At 55.8% G+C, this 16,654-nt stretch overlaps 1 protein-coding gene across 3 annotated transcripts in view; it reads left to right on the plus strand.

The window, feature by feature from the left end:
• Window positions 1-16,654, plus strand: part of HOMER3 (homer scaffold protein 3) — a 28,085-nt gene that overhangs the window by 8,292 nt on the left and 3,139 nt on the right. The window contains exons 1-8 of one of the 3 annotated variants that reach the window (XM_059869738.1): window positions 962-982; window positions 3,039-3,177; window positions 8,925-9,081; window positions 10,657-10,788; window positions 12,313-12,420; window positions 13,898-14,019; window positions 15,001-15,157; window positions 15,939-16,052. In XM_059869738.1, coding sequence (XP_059725721.1) covers window positions 3,164-3,177; window positions 8,925-9,081; window positions 10,657-10,788; window positions 12,313-12,420; window positions 13,898-14,019; window positions 15,001-15,157; window positions 15,939-16,052 — 804 coding nt within the window. In that variant the 5' untranslated portion in view covers window positions 962-982; window positions 3,039-3,163. Of the gene's footprint in view, window positions 1-961; window positions 983-3,038; window positions 3,178-8,924; window positions 9,082-10,656; window positions 10,789-12,312; window positions 12,421-13,897; window positions 14,020-15,000; window positions 15,158-15,938; window positions 16,053-16,654 lie in introns of those variants that run through there. The other 2 variants (XM_059869739.1, XM_059869740.1) reach the window with 2 other exon arrangements.

The raw sequence follows: 16,654 nt of genomic DNA on the forward strand, positions 1-16,654 counted from the left end.
CACAGATAACAGATCACAGATAAATTAGGTGGTGCTTTTAAAGGATACCCACTAAAAGAAGGGGTTCTTCTAATGTATATCCACTAAATTTAGGGGTGCTTTTAAGGGATATTCACTGAATTCAGGGGTGCTTTTAATGGATATTCTCTCAATTCAGGGGTGCTTTTAAAGGATATCCACTAAATTCAGGGGTGTTTTTAAAGGATATAAACTAAATTAAGGGGTGCTTTTAAAAGATATCCACTAAATTAAGGGGTGCTTTTAAAGGATATTCTCTTTAAAAAAGGGTGCTTTTAAAAGATATCCACTAAATTAAGGGGTGCTTTTGAAGGATATTCACTAAATTAAGGGGTTGTTTTAAAGGATATTCAGTAAATTCAGGGGTGCTTTTAATGGATATTCACTGAATTAAGGGGTGCTTTTAAAGGATATTCAGTAAATTCAGGGGTGCTTTTAAAGGATATCCACTAAATTTAGGGGTTGTTTTAAAGGATATAAACTAAATTAAGGGGTGCTTTTAATGGATATTCAGTAAATTCAGGGCTGCTCTGTCAGTGGATATCCACCAAAAAAAGTTGCAGCAACTCGCAGTTCCCCTCTCCCTTACCCTTAAATACCGGGCTAAACATTCCAGCAGAGAAAGTGTTAAAAACGCCGCGTTTAACCCCTTCCTGTCGGGGTATCCCCTCGTTCAGTGGATCTCCACCGGGCCAAGTCATTTTTAACCCCTTCCTGTCGGGGTATCCCCTCGTTCAGTGGATCTCCACCTGGAACAAGTCATTTTTAACCCCTTCCTGTCGGGGTATCCCCTCGTTCAGTGGATCTCCACCTGGAACAAGTCATTTTTAAGCTCCCTGGGCTGTTGAATTCTGCCCTTCCCCCTGTGCTGGGAGCAGGGGAGGGACCTGGATCCCTTCCAGTGCCACCAGATCTTTGTCCTTCCAGGCCTCCTGAATTATCTGCCAAGGCCAGCCCCGGGGCTGTGAGTGGTTTTATTTTTACACTTTTATTTATTTCTTTCTTTATTCACCCTGGAAAAGAGGAGTCAGCATTGCAGGGATCCCCCTGGAGTCAGCTCAGGAGGGGGGAGCAGGAGCTGGAACCCCAGAGCTGCTTTGGAAATCTTGGTGGTGTCTGGGAGCAGCTCAGCTCTGGCTGTCACCCCCTGGGTGTCCCTCTGTCCTGTCCCTCTGTCCTCACCTGCCCCTTCTGCTGGCTCAGACAGAGCTGGGTCGGGTTGGAGATGATGGGAAGGGGCTGGGATGGAATTCCCAGAGCAGCTCCCTGTCCATCCTGTCCCTGTGCCCCTGGAGGTGCCCAAGGCTGGGGAAGGGAAGGTCCAGAGGAACCCTGGAGCTGTTCCCAGAGCCTGGAAGAGCTCCAGGAGAGCTGGAGAGGACATGGAGGGACAGGGACACAGGGACAGGATGGACAGGGAGACAGGGATGGGGTCTGGAGGGACAGGGACACACGGACAGGATGGACAGGGACACAGGGACAGGATGGACAGGGACACAGGGATGGGGTCTGGAGGGACAGGGGCAAAGGGACAGGATGGACAGGGAGACAGGGATGGGGTCTGGAGGGACAGGGACACAGGGACAGGATGGACAGGGGGACAGGGATGGGGTCTGGAGGGACAGGGACACAGGGACAGGATGGACAGGGACACAAGGACAGGGGTATGGATGGGCAGGGACACAGGGACAGGATGGCCAGGGACAGAGGGACAGGATGGACTGGGACACAGGGACAGGATGGACAGGGACACAGGGATGGGGTCTGGAGGGACAGGGGCAAAGGGACAGGATGGACAGGGGGACAGGGATGGGGTCTGGAGGGACAGGGGCAAAGGGACAGGATGGACAGGGAGACAGGGATGGGGTCTGGAGGGACAGGGACACAGGGACAGGATGGACAGGGGGACAGGGATGGGGTCTGGAGGGACAGGGACACAGGGACAGGATGGACAGGGACACAAGGACAGGGGTATGGATGGGCAGGGACACAGGGACAGGATGGCCAGGGACAGAGGGACAGGATGGACTGGGACACAGGGACAGGATGGACAGGGACAGAGGGACAGGATCCTGCATGGACAGGGAGACAGGGATGGGGTCTGGAGGGACAAGGACACAGGGACAGGATGGACAGGGGGACAGGGATGGGGTCTGGAGGGACAGGGACACAGGGACAGGATGGACAGGGGGACAGGGATGGGGTCTGGAGGGACAGGGACACAGGGACAGGATGGACAGGGACACAAGGACAGGGGTATGGATGGGCAGGGACACAGGGACAGGATGGCCAGGGACAGAGGGACAGGATGGACTGGGACACAGGGACAGGATGGACAGGGACACAGGGACAGGATGGACAGGGACACAAGGACAGGGGTCTGGATGGGCAGGGACACAGGGACAGGATGGCCAGGGACAAAGGGACAGGATCCTGGATGGACAGGGAGACAGGGATAGGATGGACAGGGGCAAAGGGACAGGATGGACAGGGACAAAGCTCCAGGATGGACAGGGACAAAGGGACAGGATCCTGGATGGACAGGGAGACAGGGACAGGATGGACAGGGGCAAAGGGACAGGATGGACAGGGACACAGGGACAGGATCCTGCATGGCCAGGGACACAGGGACAGGACTCCAGGACAGACAGGGACACAGGGACAGGATCCTGCATGGCCAGGGACACAGGGACAGGACTCCAGGACGGACAGGAGCCCAGGAACAGCTGCTGTGCCCGAGGAATGATCTCCCAGGAGGGTTTTCCATCAGGCAGCAGCATCACGTGGGCCTGGCTGGAAGCTCTGGAGCCTGCCAGGCTCCTCGGGGCCCCCTCCCTGCTGCCAGGGGCGTTTGCTGCAGTTGCACAGCTCACCCAAATATCTCCCAGAGCAGGGAAATGAACCTTGTTTAATAAATAAATAAACCTCTGTGAAGGCTGGGGGCACACAGAGCCCCTGGAGGTGCCTGGCTGTGTGGGGAATAACAAACCAGGAATAATTTTTGGGTTTTCCCTTGCCAGGGAATGAATCCCTGCGGAGGCAGCGCTGGGAAGGAGCCTCAGAGCAGCTGAGAGAGGCCTGAGGAGGAGCTGCTGGAGGAGGGGACACCCCACTAACTGCACCAGCCTCCTGCCCCTACTAACAAATGTCAACAACTCGGTAAAGTCCTGCCTCGGTCCTTCCCAGAGCCAGCCCAGGATTGGGGATCTCAGGGCAGAAAAATCCCTTTTTCCCCTGTGCCAAAGATAGCGTGATCCACGTGGAAGCAGAGCCTGGGAAATTGGAATCTGGCTCCAAAAGTGCAGGCAGAGAGGGTGGGGAGTGTGTGTGCTGTCAGGAGAAACCTGAGCAGGGGCTGGCACCTGGGAAGGAAATCAAATATTCCCTGCTGGGCTCCGGGGCTGGCCCTGGAGGGCACCAGGGGGTTTGGATTGATGGCACAGGCTGCTCGGGCAGCTGGCAGCACTCGGGGTGGGCAGGGAGCAGCAGGAGCTGGGCTGGGGGAGCTGCACACAGCAGGAATGTGCCTGGGCCGGGCAGCTGCAGACTGGGAAAATCCCAAAAGATTTTAAAATGTCCCTGGGTTTGGGTTCTGAGCACGGCCCTGGGGTTGGTCAGAGCCAGAGGAGCAGCTGGGCTGTTGTGTCATGGAAAACATTCCTGAAGTGAAACCAACCAACCCTCCTTTTCCTTCCTTCCTTCCTTCCTTCCTTCCTTCCTTCCTTCCTTCCTTCCTTCCTTCCTTCCTTCCTTCCTTCCTTCCTTCCTTCCTTCCTTCCTTCCTTCCTTCCTTCCTTCCCTCCTTCCCTCCTTCCTTCCTTCCTTCCTTCCTTCCTTCCTTCCTTCCTTCCTTCCTTCCTTCCTTCCTTCCTTCCTTCCTTCCTTCCTTCCTTCCTTCCTTCCTTCCTTCCTTCCTTCCTTCCTTCCTTCCTTCCTTCCTTCCTTCCTTCCTTCCTTCCTTCCTTCCTTCCTTCCTTCCTTCCTTCCCTCCTTCCCTCCTTCCCTCCTTCCCTCCTTCCCTCCTTCCCTCCTTCCCTCCCTTTTTTCCTTCCTTTTCCTTCCTTTTCCTTCCTTCCCTCCCTCCTTTCTTCCTTCCTTCCTTCAGAACATTCTGGAATATTCCAGCCCCAAACCCCTACCCTGGGGGCAGTGTTCTAGAATATTCCAGCCCCAAACCCCTACCCTGGGGGCAGCATTCTGGAATATTCCAGCCTCCAAAGCCCTTATCCAAGGGCAGCATTCTGGAATATTCCAGCCCTTATCCAAGGGCAGCATTCTGGAATATTCCAGCCCTTATCCAGGGGCATCATTCTGGAATATTCCAGCCCTTATCCAAGGGCATCATTCTGGAATATTCCAGCCCTTATCCAGGGGCAGCATTCTGGAATATTCCAGCCCCCAAAGCCCTGATCCAAGGGCAGCATTCTGGAATATTCCAGCCCCAAAGCCCTGATCCAAGGGCAGCATTCTGGAATATTCCAGCCCTTATCCAAGGGCAGCATTCTGGAATATTCCAGCCCTTATCCAAGGGCAGCATTCTGGAATATTCCAGCCCTTATCCAGGGGCATCATTCTGGAATATTCCAGCCCTTATCCAAGGGCAGCATTCTGGAATATTCCAGCCCTTATCCAAGGGCAGCATTCTGGAATATTCCAGCCCTTATCCAAGGGCAGCATTCTGGAATATTCCAGCCCTTATCCAGGGGCATCATTCTGGAATATTCCAGCCCTTATCCAGGGGCATCATTCTGGAATATTCCAGCCCTTATCCAGGGGCAGCATTCTGGAATATTCCAGCCCTTATCCAGGGGCATCATTCTGGAATATTCCAGCCCTTATCCAGGGGCATCATTCTGGAATATTCCAGCCCTTATCCAAGGGCAGCATTCTGGAATATTCCAGCCCTTATCCAGGGGCATCATTCTGGAATATTCCAGCCCTTATCCAGGGGCATCATTCTGGAATATTCCAGCCCTTATCCAGGGGCAGCATTCTGGAATATTCCAGCCCTTATCCAGGGGCATCATTCTGGAATATTCCAGCCCTTATCCAGGGGCAGCATTCTGGAATATTCCAGCCCCCAAAGCCCTGATCCAAGGGCAGCATTCTGGAATATTCCAGCCCTTATCCAGGGGCAGCATTCTGGAATATTCCAGCCCTTATCCAAGGGCAGCATTCTGGAATATTCCAGCCCCAAACCCCTGGGGGTGCAGAGTTTCCTCCCGTTCATGGGGGAGCTGCTCTGCTCTGGGATGTGCAGGATGTGCTTCCCTGGCGTGAGTCAGGGCAGGAAGAGCTGTGCTGAGGGAAGGAGCTTTGTGTGCTCAGTTCCTGCGTCTGTCTGTCTGTCTGTCTGTCCATCTGTCCATCCATGACCAGTCCATCCATGAGTAGCACACTCTGGAGAATCACGTCTGTCAGCAGTGGTTGTCGCCACATTTCTCCTCACAGAGAGCAGCAAGGCACAGTTCTCCCCAAGAATATTCCTGGGTTCCACACTCTCTGAACCTCAGAGAGAGAAAACACAATTCTTACCATTTTCTGTGCCAGAGCAGAATGAAGTGAGGATTGTTCACCCTCAGTGATGTGCTCTGGGTCCTGGCAGGGCCAGGGGTGCAGGCCCGCATTTCTCCTCACAGAGAGCAGCAAGGCACAGTTCTTCCCCAGAATACTTCTGGGATTCACATTCTCTGAACCTCAGAGAGAGAAAACACAATTCTCTCATTTTCTGCGCCTGTCTGTGCCAGAGCAGAATGCAGTGAGGGATTGCTTACCCACAGTGATGGGCTCTGGGTCCTGGCAGGGCCGGGGGTGCAGCCCCACATTTCTCTTCAGAGCAAAGCAAGGCACAGTTCTTCCCAAGAATATTTATGGGATTCACATTCTCTGAACCTCAGAGAGAGAAAACACAATTCTTTCATTTTCTGTGCCTGTCTGTGCCAGAGCAGAATGCAGTGAGGGATTGCTCACCCACAGTGATGTGCTCTGGCTCCTGGCAGGGCCAGGGGTGCAGCCCCACATTTCTCCTCACAGAGAGCAGCAAGGCACAGTTCCTCCCAAGAATATTTCTGGGTTTCACATTCTCTAAACCTCAGAGAAAGGAAAAACAATTCTTCTCTCATGTGCTGTGCCTGTTTGTGCCAGAGCAGAATGCAGTGTGGGGATTGTTCCCCCACAGTGATGTGCTCTGGGTCCTGGCAGGGCCAGGGGTGCAGCCCCACATTTCTCCTCACAGAGAGCAGCAGGGCACAGTTCCTCCCAAGAATATTTCTGGGATTCACATTCTCTGAACCTGAGAGAAGCAGAGAAAAGATTGATCGAAACAATTCTCTCATTTTCTGTGCCTGTTTGTGCCAGAGCAGAATGCAGTGTGAGGATTGTTCACCCACAGTGCTTTGGTTCCTTGGCCTGGCAGGGCCAGGGGTGCAGGCCCACATTTCTCCTCACAGAGAACAGCAAGGCACAGTTCCTCCCAAGAATATTTCTGGGATTCACATTCTCTAAACCTCAGAAAAAGGAAAAACAATTCTTACCATTTTCTGTGCCTGTTTGTGCCAGAGCAGAATGCAGTGAGGGCATTGCTCACCCACAGTGATGGTGCTCTGGGTCCTGGCAGGGCCGGGCGTGCAGCCCCACATTTCTCCTCACAGAGAGCAGCAAGGCACAGTTCCTCCCAAGAATATTCTTCTCTCATGTGCTGTGCCTGTCTGTGCCAGAGCAGAATGCAGCGTGGCATTGCTCACCCACAGTGATGTGCTCTGGCTCCTGCAGGCCCAGGGCTGTGTGTGTGTGTCAGGACTGTCAGGACAGGCACCAGATCCTGGGCAGGGTGTGCAGGGCTGAGTGCTGGGCAGGTTCAGTTTGGATGCAATGGGATACAGTGTAATGTGGTACAGAATAAATGGTGTCATAAAGTCATTAATTACCTGCTGATATCCATGGAGTCCTCCTCATTCACAGAGAAATTCACCTTCACAGAGAGCAGCAAGGCACAGTTCTCCCCAAGAATATTCCTGGGTTCCACACTCTCTGGACCTCAGAGAGAGAAAACACAATTCTCTCATTTTCTGTGCCTGTTTGTGCCAGAGCAGAATGCAGTGAGGGCATTGTTCCCCCACAGTGATGTGCTCTGGGTCCTGTCAGGGCCGGGGGTGCAGCCCCACATTTCTCCTCACAGAGAGCAGCAAGGCACAGTTCCTCCCAAGAATATTCTTCTCTCCTTTGCTGTGCCTGTCTGTGCCAGAGCAGAATGCAGCGTGGCATTGCTCACCCACAGTGATGTGCTCTGGCTCCTGCAGGCCCAGGGCTGTGTGTGTGTGTCAGGACTGTCAGGACAGGCACCAGATCCTGGGCAGGGTGTGCAGGGCTGGGTGCTGGGCAGGTTCAGTTTGGATGCAATGGGATATTATAGAATAAATGGTGTCATGAAGTCATTAATTACCTGCTGATTAGATGGAGTCCTTCTCCTCATCATTCCCCCCTGCCATGGGGGTCCTGTTTTGGTAAATGGTCACAAAAAGAGAGATAATAATTGTTGGAATTCTTTCCCTCTGAGTTCCCCCACAGCTTCCCAGGATCTTCCTGGGAGAAGCCTGTCTGTCCAGAGGATATCTGATTTATTATGACATAACACCCTCTGTGTCCCTGGCAGAGCCCCAGGAGGGGCTGGCAGTGCCCAGGACAGAGGGAAGGGAGCGTGGCAGGAAATTGCTGCACTTCCCCCTTCCCTCAGCTGCCCTCACACCAATCACTGGCACCAAACACCACAGGCAGTGCTGAAATGTGTGACTGCACTGCACAAGGCTTTTGCCTTCTATTTATTTCCCAAAATAATCCATTTGCATCAGCCCAGCCCCTCCCCTCCCTGCTTGGCAATAAAACGAGGTTATTAGTCCTTCACACGTGTGCAGTTCTTCTCCCTAATTGGGTCAGTGGTCTCAAACTGGGTCAGGGATGAAGTCAGGAAGGTCTTCCTCAGGTCTCTGGGACCCTCTGGCACCCTCCAAGCCCTGCTTTGGGGTGGATTGGCAGAGCCCAGGTTCTGCTGGTTTCAATCATTCCTTTAGTGCTTCACTCACTCCACTGACCCTCAGCTGAAGTTTTAACCCTATAAAATCGGGATTCAAAGGCCTCTTCTCCTGTTGGTGTATTTAACTTCAATATGAATTCTGACCCTCGACTGAAATCCTAACCCTTCAATCATTCTTTTAGTGCTTCTCTTGCTCCCCTTCCTTCTGCAAACCAGCTCAGAATGGAACAATTCGCTTCAGGTTGTTATTTCCACAGCAGATTTATCCTCTCATAATCACTAACCCATCATGGGTGTATCTAAATTCCATGTGAGTTGGTTCTGACCCCCAGCTGAAGTTTTAACCCTAGAAAATCAGGATTGACAGCCCTGGTGTATCTAACTTCAGTGGGAATGGGTTCTGACCTGAAATCCTCACCCTATAAAATCAGGATTCCAGTGTGAATTGTCTCTGACCATCAGCTGGAATTTTAACCCTAAATAATCAGGATTCAAAGCCCATTTTTCCTGTTGGAATATGAATTGTCTCTGACCCCCAGCTGAAGTTTTAACCCTATAAAATCAGGATTCCAATATGAATTGTCTCTGACCCCCAGCTGAAATTTTAACCCTATGAAATCATGATTCAAAGTCCTTTTCTCCTCTTGGAGTATCTCAACTTCAATATGAATAGGTTCTGACCCTCAGCTGGAATTTTAACCCTAAATAATCAGGATTCAAAGCCCTTTTTTCCTGTTAGAATATGAATTGTCTCTGACCCCCAGCTGAAGTTTTAACCCTATAAAATCAGGATTCCAATGTGAATTGTCTCTGACCCCCAGCTGAAGTTTTAACCCTATAAAATCAGGATTCCCAGCCCTGCTGTCCATCCCTGCAGGGAGCAGCCCATCTTCAGCACCAGGGCCCACGTGTTCCAGATCGACCCTGCCACCAAGAGGAACTGGATCCCTGCCAGCAAGCACGCCCTGACCGTCTCCTACTTCTACGATGCCACCCGCAGCGTCTACAGGATCATCAGCGTGGGGGGCACCAAGGTGGGCACGGCCCGGGCACCACCCGGCAGCTGTGCCCCTGAAACAGCTGTGCCCCTGAAACAGCTGTGCCCCTGAAACAGCTGCTGTGCCCCTAAAAACAGCTGTGCCCCTAAAAGAGCAGCTGTGTCCCTAAAAACAGCTGTGTCCCTAAAAAACAGCTGTGTCCCTGAAACAGCTGCTGTGCCCCTAAAAAACAGCTGTGCCCCTGAAACAGCTGTGCCCCTGAAACAGCTGCTGTGTCCCTAAAAACAGCTGTGTCCCTTAAAGAGCAGCTGTGTCCCTAAAAACAGCTGTGTCTCTAGAATAACAGCTATGCCCCTAGAATACCAGCTGTGCCCCTAAAAAACAGCTGTGCCCCTAAAAGAGCAGCTGTGTCCCTGAAAGAGCAGCTGTGTCCCTAAAAAACAGCTGTGTCCCTAAAAGAGCAGCTGTGTCCCTAAAAAAAACAGCTGTGTCCCTAAAGGAGCAGCTGTGCCCCCAGAAAAGCAGCTTTCCCCCCACAAAAGCTGCCTCTCCCCAGAAGCCCCAGCTGGTCCCCCCACAAAAGCAGCTGATCCTGATTGGTTCCCCGATTCCCTGATTGATCCCCTCACTCCCTGACTGATCCCCTGACTGATTCCCTGATTGATTCCGTGATCAATCCCCTGATCAGACCCCGATCAATCCCTGATCAATCCCCTGATCAATCCTCTGATCCATCCCCTGTTCCATCCCCTGATCAGTTCCTGATCAATCCCCTGATCAATCCCCTGACTGATCCCCTGATCAATCCCCTGATCAATCCCCTGATCAGACCCTGATCAATCCCCTGATCAATCCCCGATCAATCCCCAATCAATCCCTGATCAATCCCTGATCAATCCCCAGTCAATCCCCCAATCAATCCCCGATCAATCCCCGATCAATCCCCGATCAATCCCCAATCAATCCCCGATCAATCCCCTGATCAATCCCCGATCAATCCCCAATCAATCCCCAATCCCCTGATCAATCCCCGATCAATCCCCAATCAATCCCCGATCAATCCCCGATCAATCCCCAATCAATCCCCGATCAATCCCCCGATCAATCCCCGATCAATCCCCGATCAATCCCCGATCAATCCCCTGATCAATCCCCAATCAATCCCCGATCAATCCCCGATCAATCCCCAATCAATCCCCGATCAATCCCCAATCAATCCCCGATCAATCCCCAATCAATCCCCAATCAATCCCCGATCAATCCCCAATCAATCCCTGATCAATCCCCGATCAATCCCCCAATCAATCCCCAATCAATCCCCGATCAATCCCCGATCAATCCCCGATCAATCCCCAATCAATCCCCAATCAATCCCCAATCAATCCCCGATCAATCCCCAATCAATCCCCGATCAATCCCCAATCAATCCCCAATCAATCCCCAATCAATCCCCAATCAATCCCCGATCAATCCCCAATCAATCCCCCAATCAATCCCCCGATCAATCCCCGATCAATCCCCGATCAATCCCCGATCAATCCCCGATCAATCCCCAATCAATCCCTGATCAATCCCCGATCAATCCCCGATCAATCCCTTTCCCGTGCCCAGGCCATCATTAACAGCACCATCACCCCCAACATGACGTTCACCAAGACCTCGCAGAAGTTCGGGCAGTGGGCTGACAGCAGGGCCAACACCGTCTACGGGCTGGGCTTCGCCTCCGAGCAGCACCTGAGCCAGGTGAGCCGGGACCTGAGCCAGGTGAGCCGGGATCTGCCCCAGGTGAGTGGGACCTGCCCCAGGTGAGCTCAGGGACCTGCCCCAGGTGAGCTGGGACCTGAGCCAGGTGAGCTGGGACCTGCCCCAGGTGAGCAGGGAGCTGCCCCAGGTGAGTGGGACCTGCCTCAGGTGAGCTGGGACCTGCCCCAGGTGAGCTCAGGGACCTGCCCCAGGTGAGTGGGACCTGCCCCAGGTGAGTGGGACCTGAGCCAGGTGAGCCGGGACTTGCCCCAGGTGAGCAGGGAGCTGCCCCAGGTGAGTGGGACCTGCCCCAGGTGAGTGGGACCTGAGCCAGGTGAGCTGGGACCTGAGCCAGGTGAGCTCAGGGACCTGCCTCAGGTGAGCTGGGATCTGCCCCAGGTGAGCCGGGACCTGCCCCGGTGAGCTGGGACCTGAGCCAGGTGAGTGGGACCTGCCCCAGGTGAGCTGGGACCTGCCCCAGGTGAGTGGGACCTGCCCCAGGTGAGCGGGACCTGAGCCAGGTGAGCTGGGACCTGAGCCAGGTGAGCTGGGACCTGCCCCAGGTGAGCTCAGGGACCTGCCCCAGGTGAGTGGGACCTGCACCAGGTGAGTGGGACCTGCCCCAGGTGAGTGGGACCTGCCCCAGGTGAGCCGGGACCTGCCCCAGGTGAGCTGGGACCTGCCCCAGGTGAGCTGGGACCTGAGCCAGGTGAGCTGGGACCTGAGCCAGGTGAGCTGGGACCTGCCCCGGGTGAGCTGGGACCTGAGCCAGGTGAGCTGGGACCTGCCCCGGGTGAGCCGGGACCTGAGCCAGGTGAGTGGGACCTGAGCCAGGTGAGCTGGGACCTGCCCCGGGTGAGCTGGGACCTGAGCCAGGTGAGCTGGGACCTGCCCCGGGTGAGCTGGGACCTGCACCAGGTGAGCTGGGACCTGCCCCAGGTGAGCCGGGACCTGAGCCAGGTGAGCTGGGACCTGAGCCAGGTGAGCTCCAGGACCTGTCCCAGGTGAGCTCAGGGACCTGGGGAACCTGGGGAAACTTGTCCCCTGTGCCAGGTGAGCTCAGGGACCTGGAAATCTGTCCCAGGTGAGCCCGGGGAAACCTGGGGAAACCTGTCACCTGTCCCAGGTGAGCTCAGGGACCTGTGGGAACCTGTGCCAGGTGAGCTCAGTGCCCCCCTGGAGAAGCCCCTCAGGCACCTGCTGAGGTGCTGCTCTCACCTGGCTGGGGTGGAATTCCAGGTGCCGGGGCTCTGAGACCCCTTTGGAGCCGCCCTGCAGGGGGGGTTTGGGTGCCACAGGTGGGGCTGGGGCTGCAGGTGCAGCTGCTGTGCTGAAGTGCCAAACTCAGGCTCAAATCCCTGAATTTGGGTGTTGCAGAGAAATCCCAACGCGTTCCAAAGCAGGCTGCGGGCAGAGCACGCTACTGATTTGTTATTTATGTCAGAAATGATTTATTCCTGGAATAGAAATGTCGTTTCTGTTCCGTGGCTCCCAGCCCGGGGTGACTCTTCCCTTCCCCTCCAGTTCGCAGAGAAGTTCCAGGAGGTGAAGGAGGCAGCTCGAGTGGCCAGGGAGAAATGCCAGGATAAAACTGAGCTCACCAACCCCGCCCTGAGCCTGCCTTCCCACCAGGTGAGGCTGGGAATGGCACAAAGGGATGGAAAAATTGGGGAAAAGGGAAAAACGCTCCCTGTGCTGCTCCCATCTCACCAGGTGGGGCTGGGAATGGCAGAAATGGGAGGAAAAAAGGAAAAAAAGGGAAAAACGCTCCTTGTGCTGCTCCCATCCCACCAGGTGAGACTGGGAATGGCACAAAAGGGGAGGAAAAATTGGGGAAAAGGGAAAATCGCTCCCTGTGCTGCTCCGTTCCCACCAGGTGGGGCTGGGAATGGCACAAAGGGATGGAAAAACTGGGGAAAAGGGAAAATCGCTCCCTGTGCTGCTCCCTTCCCACCAGGTGAGGCTGGGAATGGCAGAAATGGGAGGAAAAACTGGGGAAAAGGGAAAAACTCTCCTTTTGCTGCCCCCTTCCCATCAGGTGAGGCTGGGAATGGCACAAATGGGGAGGAAAAATTGGGGAAAAGGGAAAAACGCTCCCTGTGCTGCTGCCTTCCCACCAGGTGGGGCTGGGAATGGCAGAAATGGGGAGGAAAAACTGGGGAAAAGGGAAAAACGCTCCCTGTGCTGCTCCCTTCCCACCAGGTGAGGCTGGGAATGGCACAAAGGGATGGAAAAATTGGGGAAAAGGGAAAAACTCTCCTTTTGCTGCTCCCTTCCCACCAGGTGAGGCTGGGAATGGCACAAAAGGGATGGAAAAACTGGGGAAAAGGGAAAATCGCTCCCTGTGCTGCTGCCATCCCCTTCCCTCCCCGAGCTGAGTGTGCCCCGCCAGGCTGGGCAGGGTTTGGGTGGCACCAGTGGCCCTGAGGTCACATTAATGAATTAATTCGTTAATTAGTGCGGCTGGGAAGGTTCTCACGCTGTGCCAAACCCATTTCATCTCTCACAGAGCCATGCAGGGCTGAGGAGCTTCCTCCTCCTCCTCCTCCTCCTCCTTCCTCCTCCTCCTCCTCCTCCTCCTCCTCAGGTGGCCCTGTCCTTCCCCAGGGGTGGCCCTGCTGTCCCTCTGTCACCTGCTCAGACCCCTCCAGCGCTGACCCCGCTCAGCCAGGCCGGGTTGGTGGCCACAGGGCCAGCCCAGGAGGGAGGTGACCCTGCTGGAGGTGCCCACCTGTCCTTGTCCTTGCCCCCAGGTGCTGCCCAGCCCCATCCTCACCTGTCCTTGCCCTTCCTCCCAGCCCCATCATCCTCACCTGTCCTTGTCCCCAGGTGCTGCCCAGCCCCATCATCCTCACCTGTCCTTGTCCCCAGGTGCTGCCCAGCCCCATCATCCTCACCTGTCCTTGTCCCCAGGTGCTGCCCAGCCCCATCCTCACCTGTCCTTGCCCCCAGGTGCTGCCCAGCCCCATCCTCACCTGTCCTTGCCCTTCCTCCCAGCCCCATCATCCTCACCTGTCCTTGCCCCCAGGTGCTGCCCAGCCCCATCATCCTCACCTGTCCTTGTCCCCAGGTGCTGCCCAGCCCCATCCTCACCTGTCCTTGTCCCCAGGTGCTGCCCAGCCCCATCCTCAGCTCCAATGGGCCTGGGGAGGACAAGCTGTTCCGCAGCCAGAGCGCGGATGTGGAGATCAGCACCGAGAAGGAGAGGCTGAAGAAGATGCTCTCTGAGGGGTGAGGCAGCTCTGAGCCCCAAATCCTCCCCTCTGGCAGGGTTTGGGGGCTCAGCCCCCAAATTCTCCCCTCTGGCAGGGTTTGGGGCTCAGCCCCCAAATTCTCCCCTCTGGCAGGGTTTGGGGCTCAGCCCCCAAATTCTCCCCTCTGGCAGGGTTTGGGGGCTCAGCCCCCAAATTCTCCCCTCTGGCAGGGTTTGGGGCTCGGCCCCCAAATTCTCCCCTCTGGCAGGGTTTGGGGCTCGGCCCCCAAATTCTCTCTGGCAGGGTTTGGGGCTCAGCCCCCAAATTTTCCCCTCTGGCAGGGTTTGGGGCTCAGCCCCCAAATTCTCCCCTCTGGCAGGGTCTGGGGCTCGGCCCCCAAATTCTCCCCTCTGGCAGGGTCTGGGGGCTCGGCCCCCAAATTCTCCCCTCTGGCAGGGTTTGGGGGCTCGGTTTTGTCATCCCAAATGATTCTGATCCGTTCTGCCCGGGCAATTCCGTTCTGCCTGCTGCTCAGAGCCTTGGCTGGGTTCACAGAATCATCACAGAATCACAAAATCACAGAATCAGTCACAGAATCACAGAATCAATCCCAGAATCAATCCCAGAGCCAATCCCAGAACCAATCCCAGAACCAATCCCAGAATCAATCCCAGAACCAATCCCATAGTGACTCCCAGAATCAATCCCAGAATTATTCATAGAATCAATCCCAGAATCATTCCCAGAACCAATCCCAAAATCAATTCCAGAACCAATCCCAGAACCAGTCCCAGAATCATTCATAGAATCAATCCCAGAACCAATCCCCTGATGAGTCCCAGAACCAATCCCAGAACCAATCCCAGAACCAATCCCAGAACCAATCCCAGAATCATTCCCAGAACCAATCCCAGAACCAATCCCATAATCAATCCCAGAACCAGTCCCAGACCCACCCCCCTGCTGAGTCCCAGACCCAGTCCCGAATCCAGAGCTGTCCCCCTGTCCCCTGTCCCAGCTCGGTCAGCGAGGTGCAGTGGGAGGCCGAGTTCTTCAGCCTGCAGGACAACAACTCCCGGCTGGCGGCCGCGCTGCACGAGGCCAACGCCAGCGTGGAGCAGTGGAAGAAGGAGCTGGCGGCGTACCGGGAGGAGACGGAGGCACTGAGACAGAGGGTCAGGGGACAGGGGACAGGGACAGGGGGGAGAGGGACAGGGGGGAGAGGGACAGGGGGAGAGGGACAGGGGGGAGAGAGGGACAGGGGACAGGGGGGACAGGGGACAGGGGACAAGGGGACAGGGGGGAGAGGGGGACAGGGGACGGGGGGAGAGGGACAGGGGACAGGGGACAGGGGGGAGAGGGACAGGGGGAGAGGGACAGGGGACAGGGGGGAGAGAGGGACAGGGGACAGGGGGGATAGGGACAGGGGACAGGGGGGATAGGGACAGGGGACAGGGGGGAGAGAGGGACAGGGGGAACAGGGGACAGGGGGATGGAGGGACGGGGGGATAGGGGGGACAGGGAGGAGAGAGGGACAGGGGGGACAGGGAACAGGGGGATGGGGGGACAGGGGGGAGAGAGGGACAGGGGACAGGGGGACAGAAGGGACAGGGGGGAGAGGGGGGACATGGGAGACTGGGGGACAAGGGGGAGAGTGGGATGGGGGGGACAGGGGACAGGGGGGACAGGGGAGAGGGGGGACAGAAGGGACAGGGGGAAAGGGGGGATCGGGGATGGCGGGACAGAAGGGACAGGGGAGAGAGGGGGGGATAGAGGGGACAGGGGACGGGGAGACGGGGGACAGGGGGGACACTGGGGACAGGGGAATGTCACCTTGCAGGTGGCAGAGCTGGAGGAGGCACAGGGCAGCCAGGAGGGTCAGGAGGTCCCTGAGGGAATGTCACCTTGCAGGTGGCAGGAGGGTCAGGAGGTCCCTGAGGGAATGTCACCTTGCAGGTGGCAGAGCTGGAGGTGGCACAGGGCACCCCGGATTCCTCCAGTGACAACAACAAGGAGGAGCTGAGCCAGAGCCTGGAGGAGCTGGAGCTGCTGCTCAAGGCTAAGGATGAGGTGAGCCTGGCAGACCCCAAAACCTGCCAAACTCCCCCCAAAACCTGCCAAACTCCCCCCAAAACCTGGCAGACTCCCCCCAAAACCTGACAGACTCCCCCCAAAACCTGTCAGACTCCCCAAAACCTGTCAGACTCCCCCCAAAACCTGGCAGACTCCCCCAAACCTGTCAGACACCCCCAAAACCTGGCAGACACCCCAAACCTGTCAGACACCCCAAAACCTGCCAAACTCCCCCCAAAACCTGTCAGACTCCCCCAAACCTGTCAGACACCCCAAAACCTGTCAGACACCCCAAAACCTGTCAGACCCCCCCCAAAACCTGGCAGACTCCCCCAAAACCTGTCAGACTCCCCCAAAACCTGTCAGACACCCCCAAAACCTGGCAGACTCCCCCAAAACCTGTCAGACTCCCCCCAAACCTGTCAGACTCCCCCCAAACCTGTCAGACACCCCAAACCTGTCAGACTCCCCCAAACCTGTGAGACTCCCCAAAACCTGTCAGACTCCCCCAAACCTGTCAGACTCCCCCAGCTATCAGAGCTCTGAGGGACAGGGATGTGTTGGGGGGGAGAGGCTCAGGATCTTGGCAGCTCAGAATT

Source organism: Haemorhous mexicanus, chromosome 29 (assembly GCF_027477595.1).
Source record: "Haemorhous mexicanus isolate bHaeMex1 chromosome 29, bHaeMex1.pri, whole genome shotgun sequence".
Classification (NCBI taxonomy): Eukaryota; Metazoa; Chordata; class Aves; order Passeriformes; family Fringillidae; genus Haemorhous; species Haemorhous mexicanus.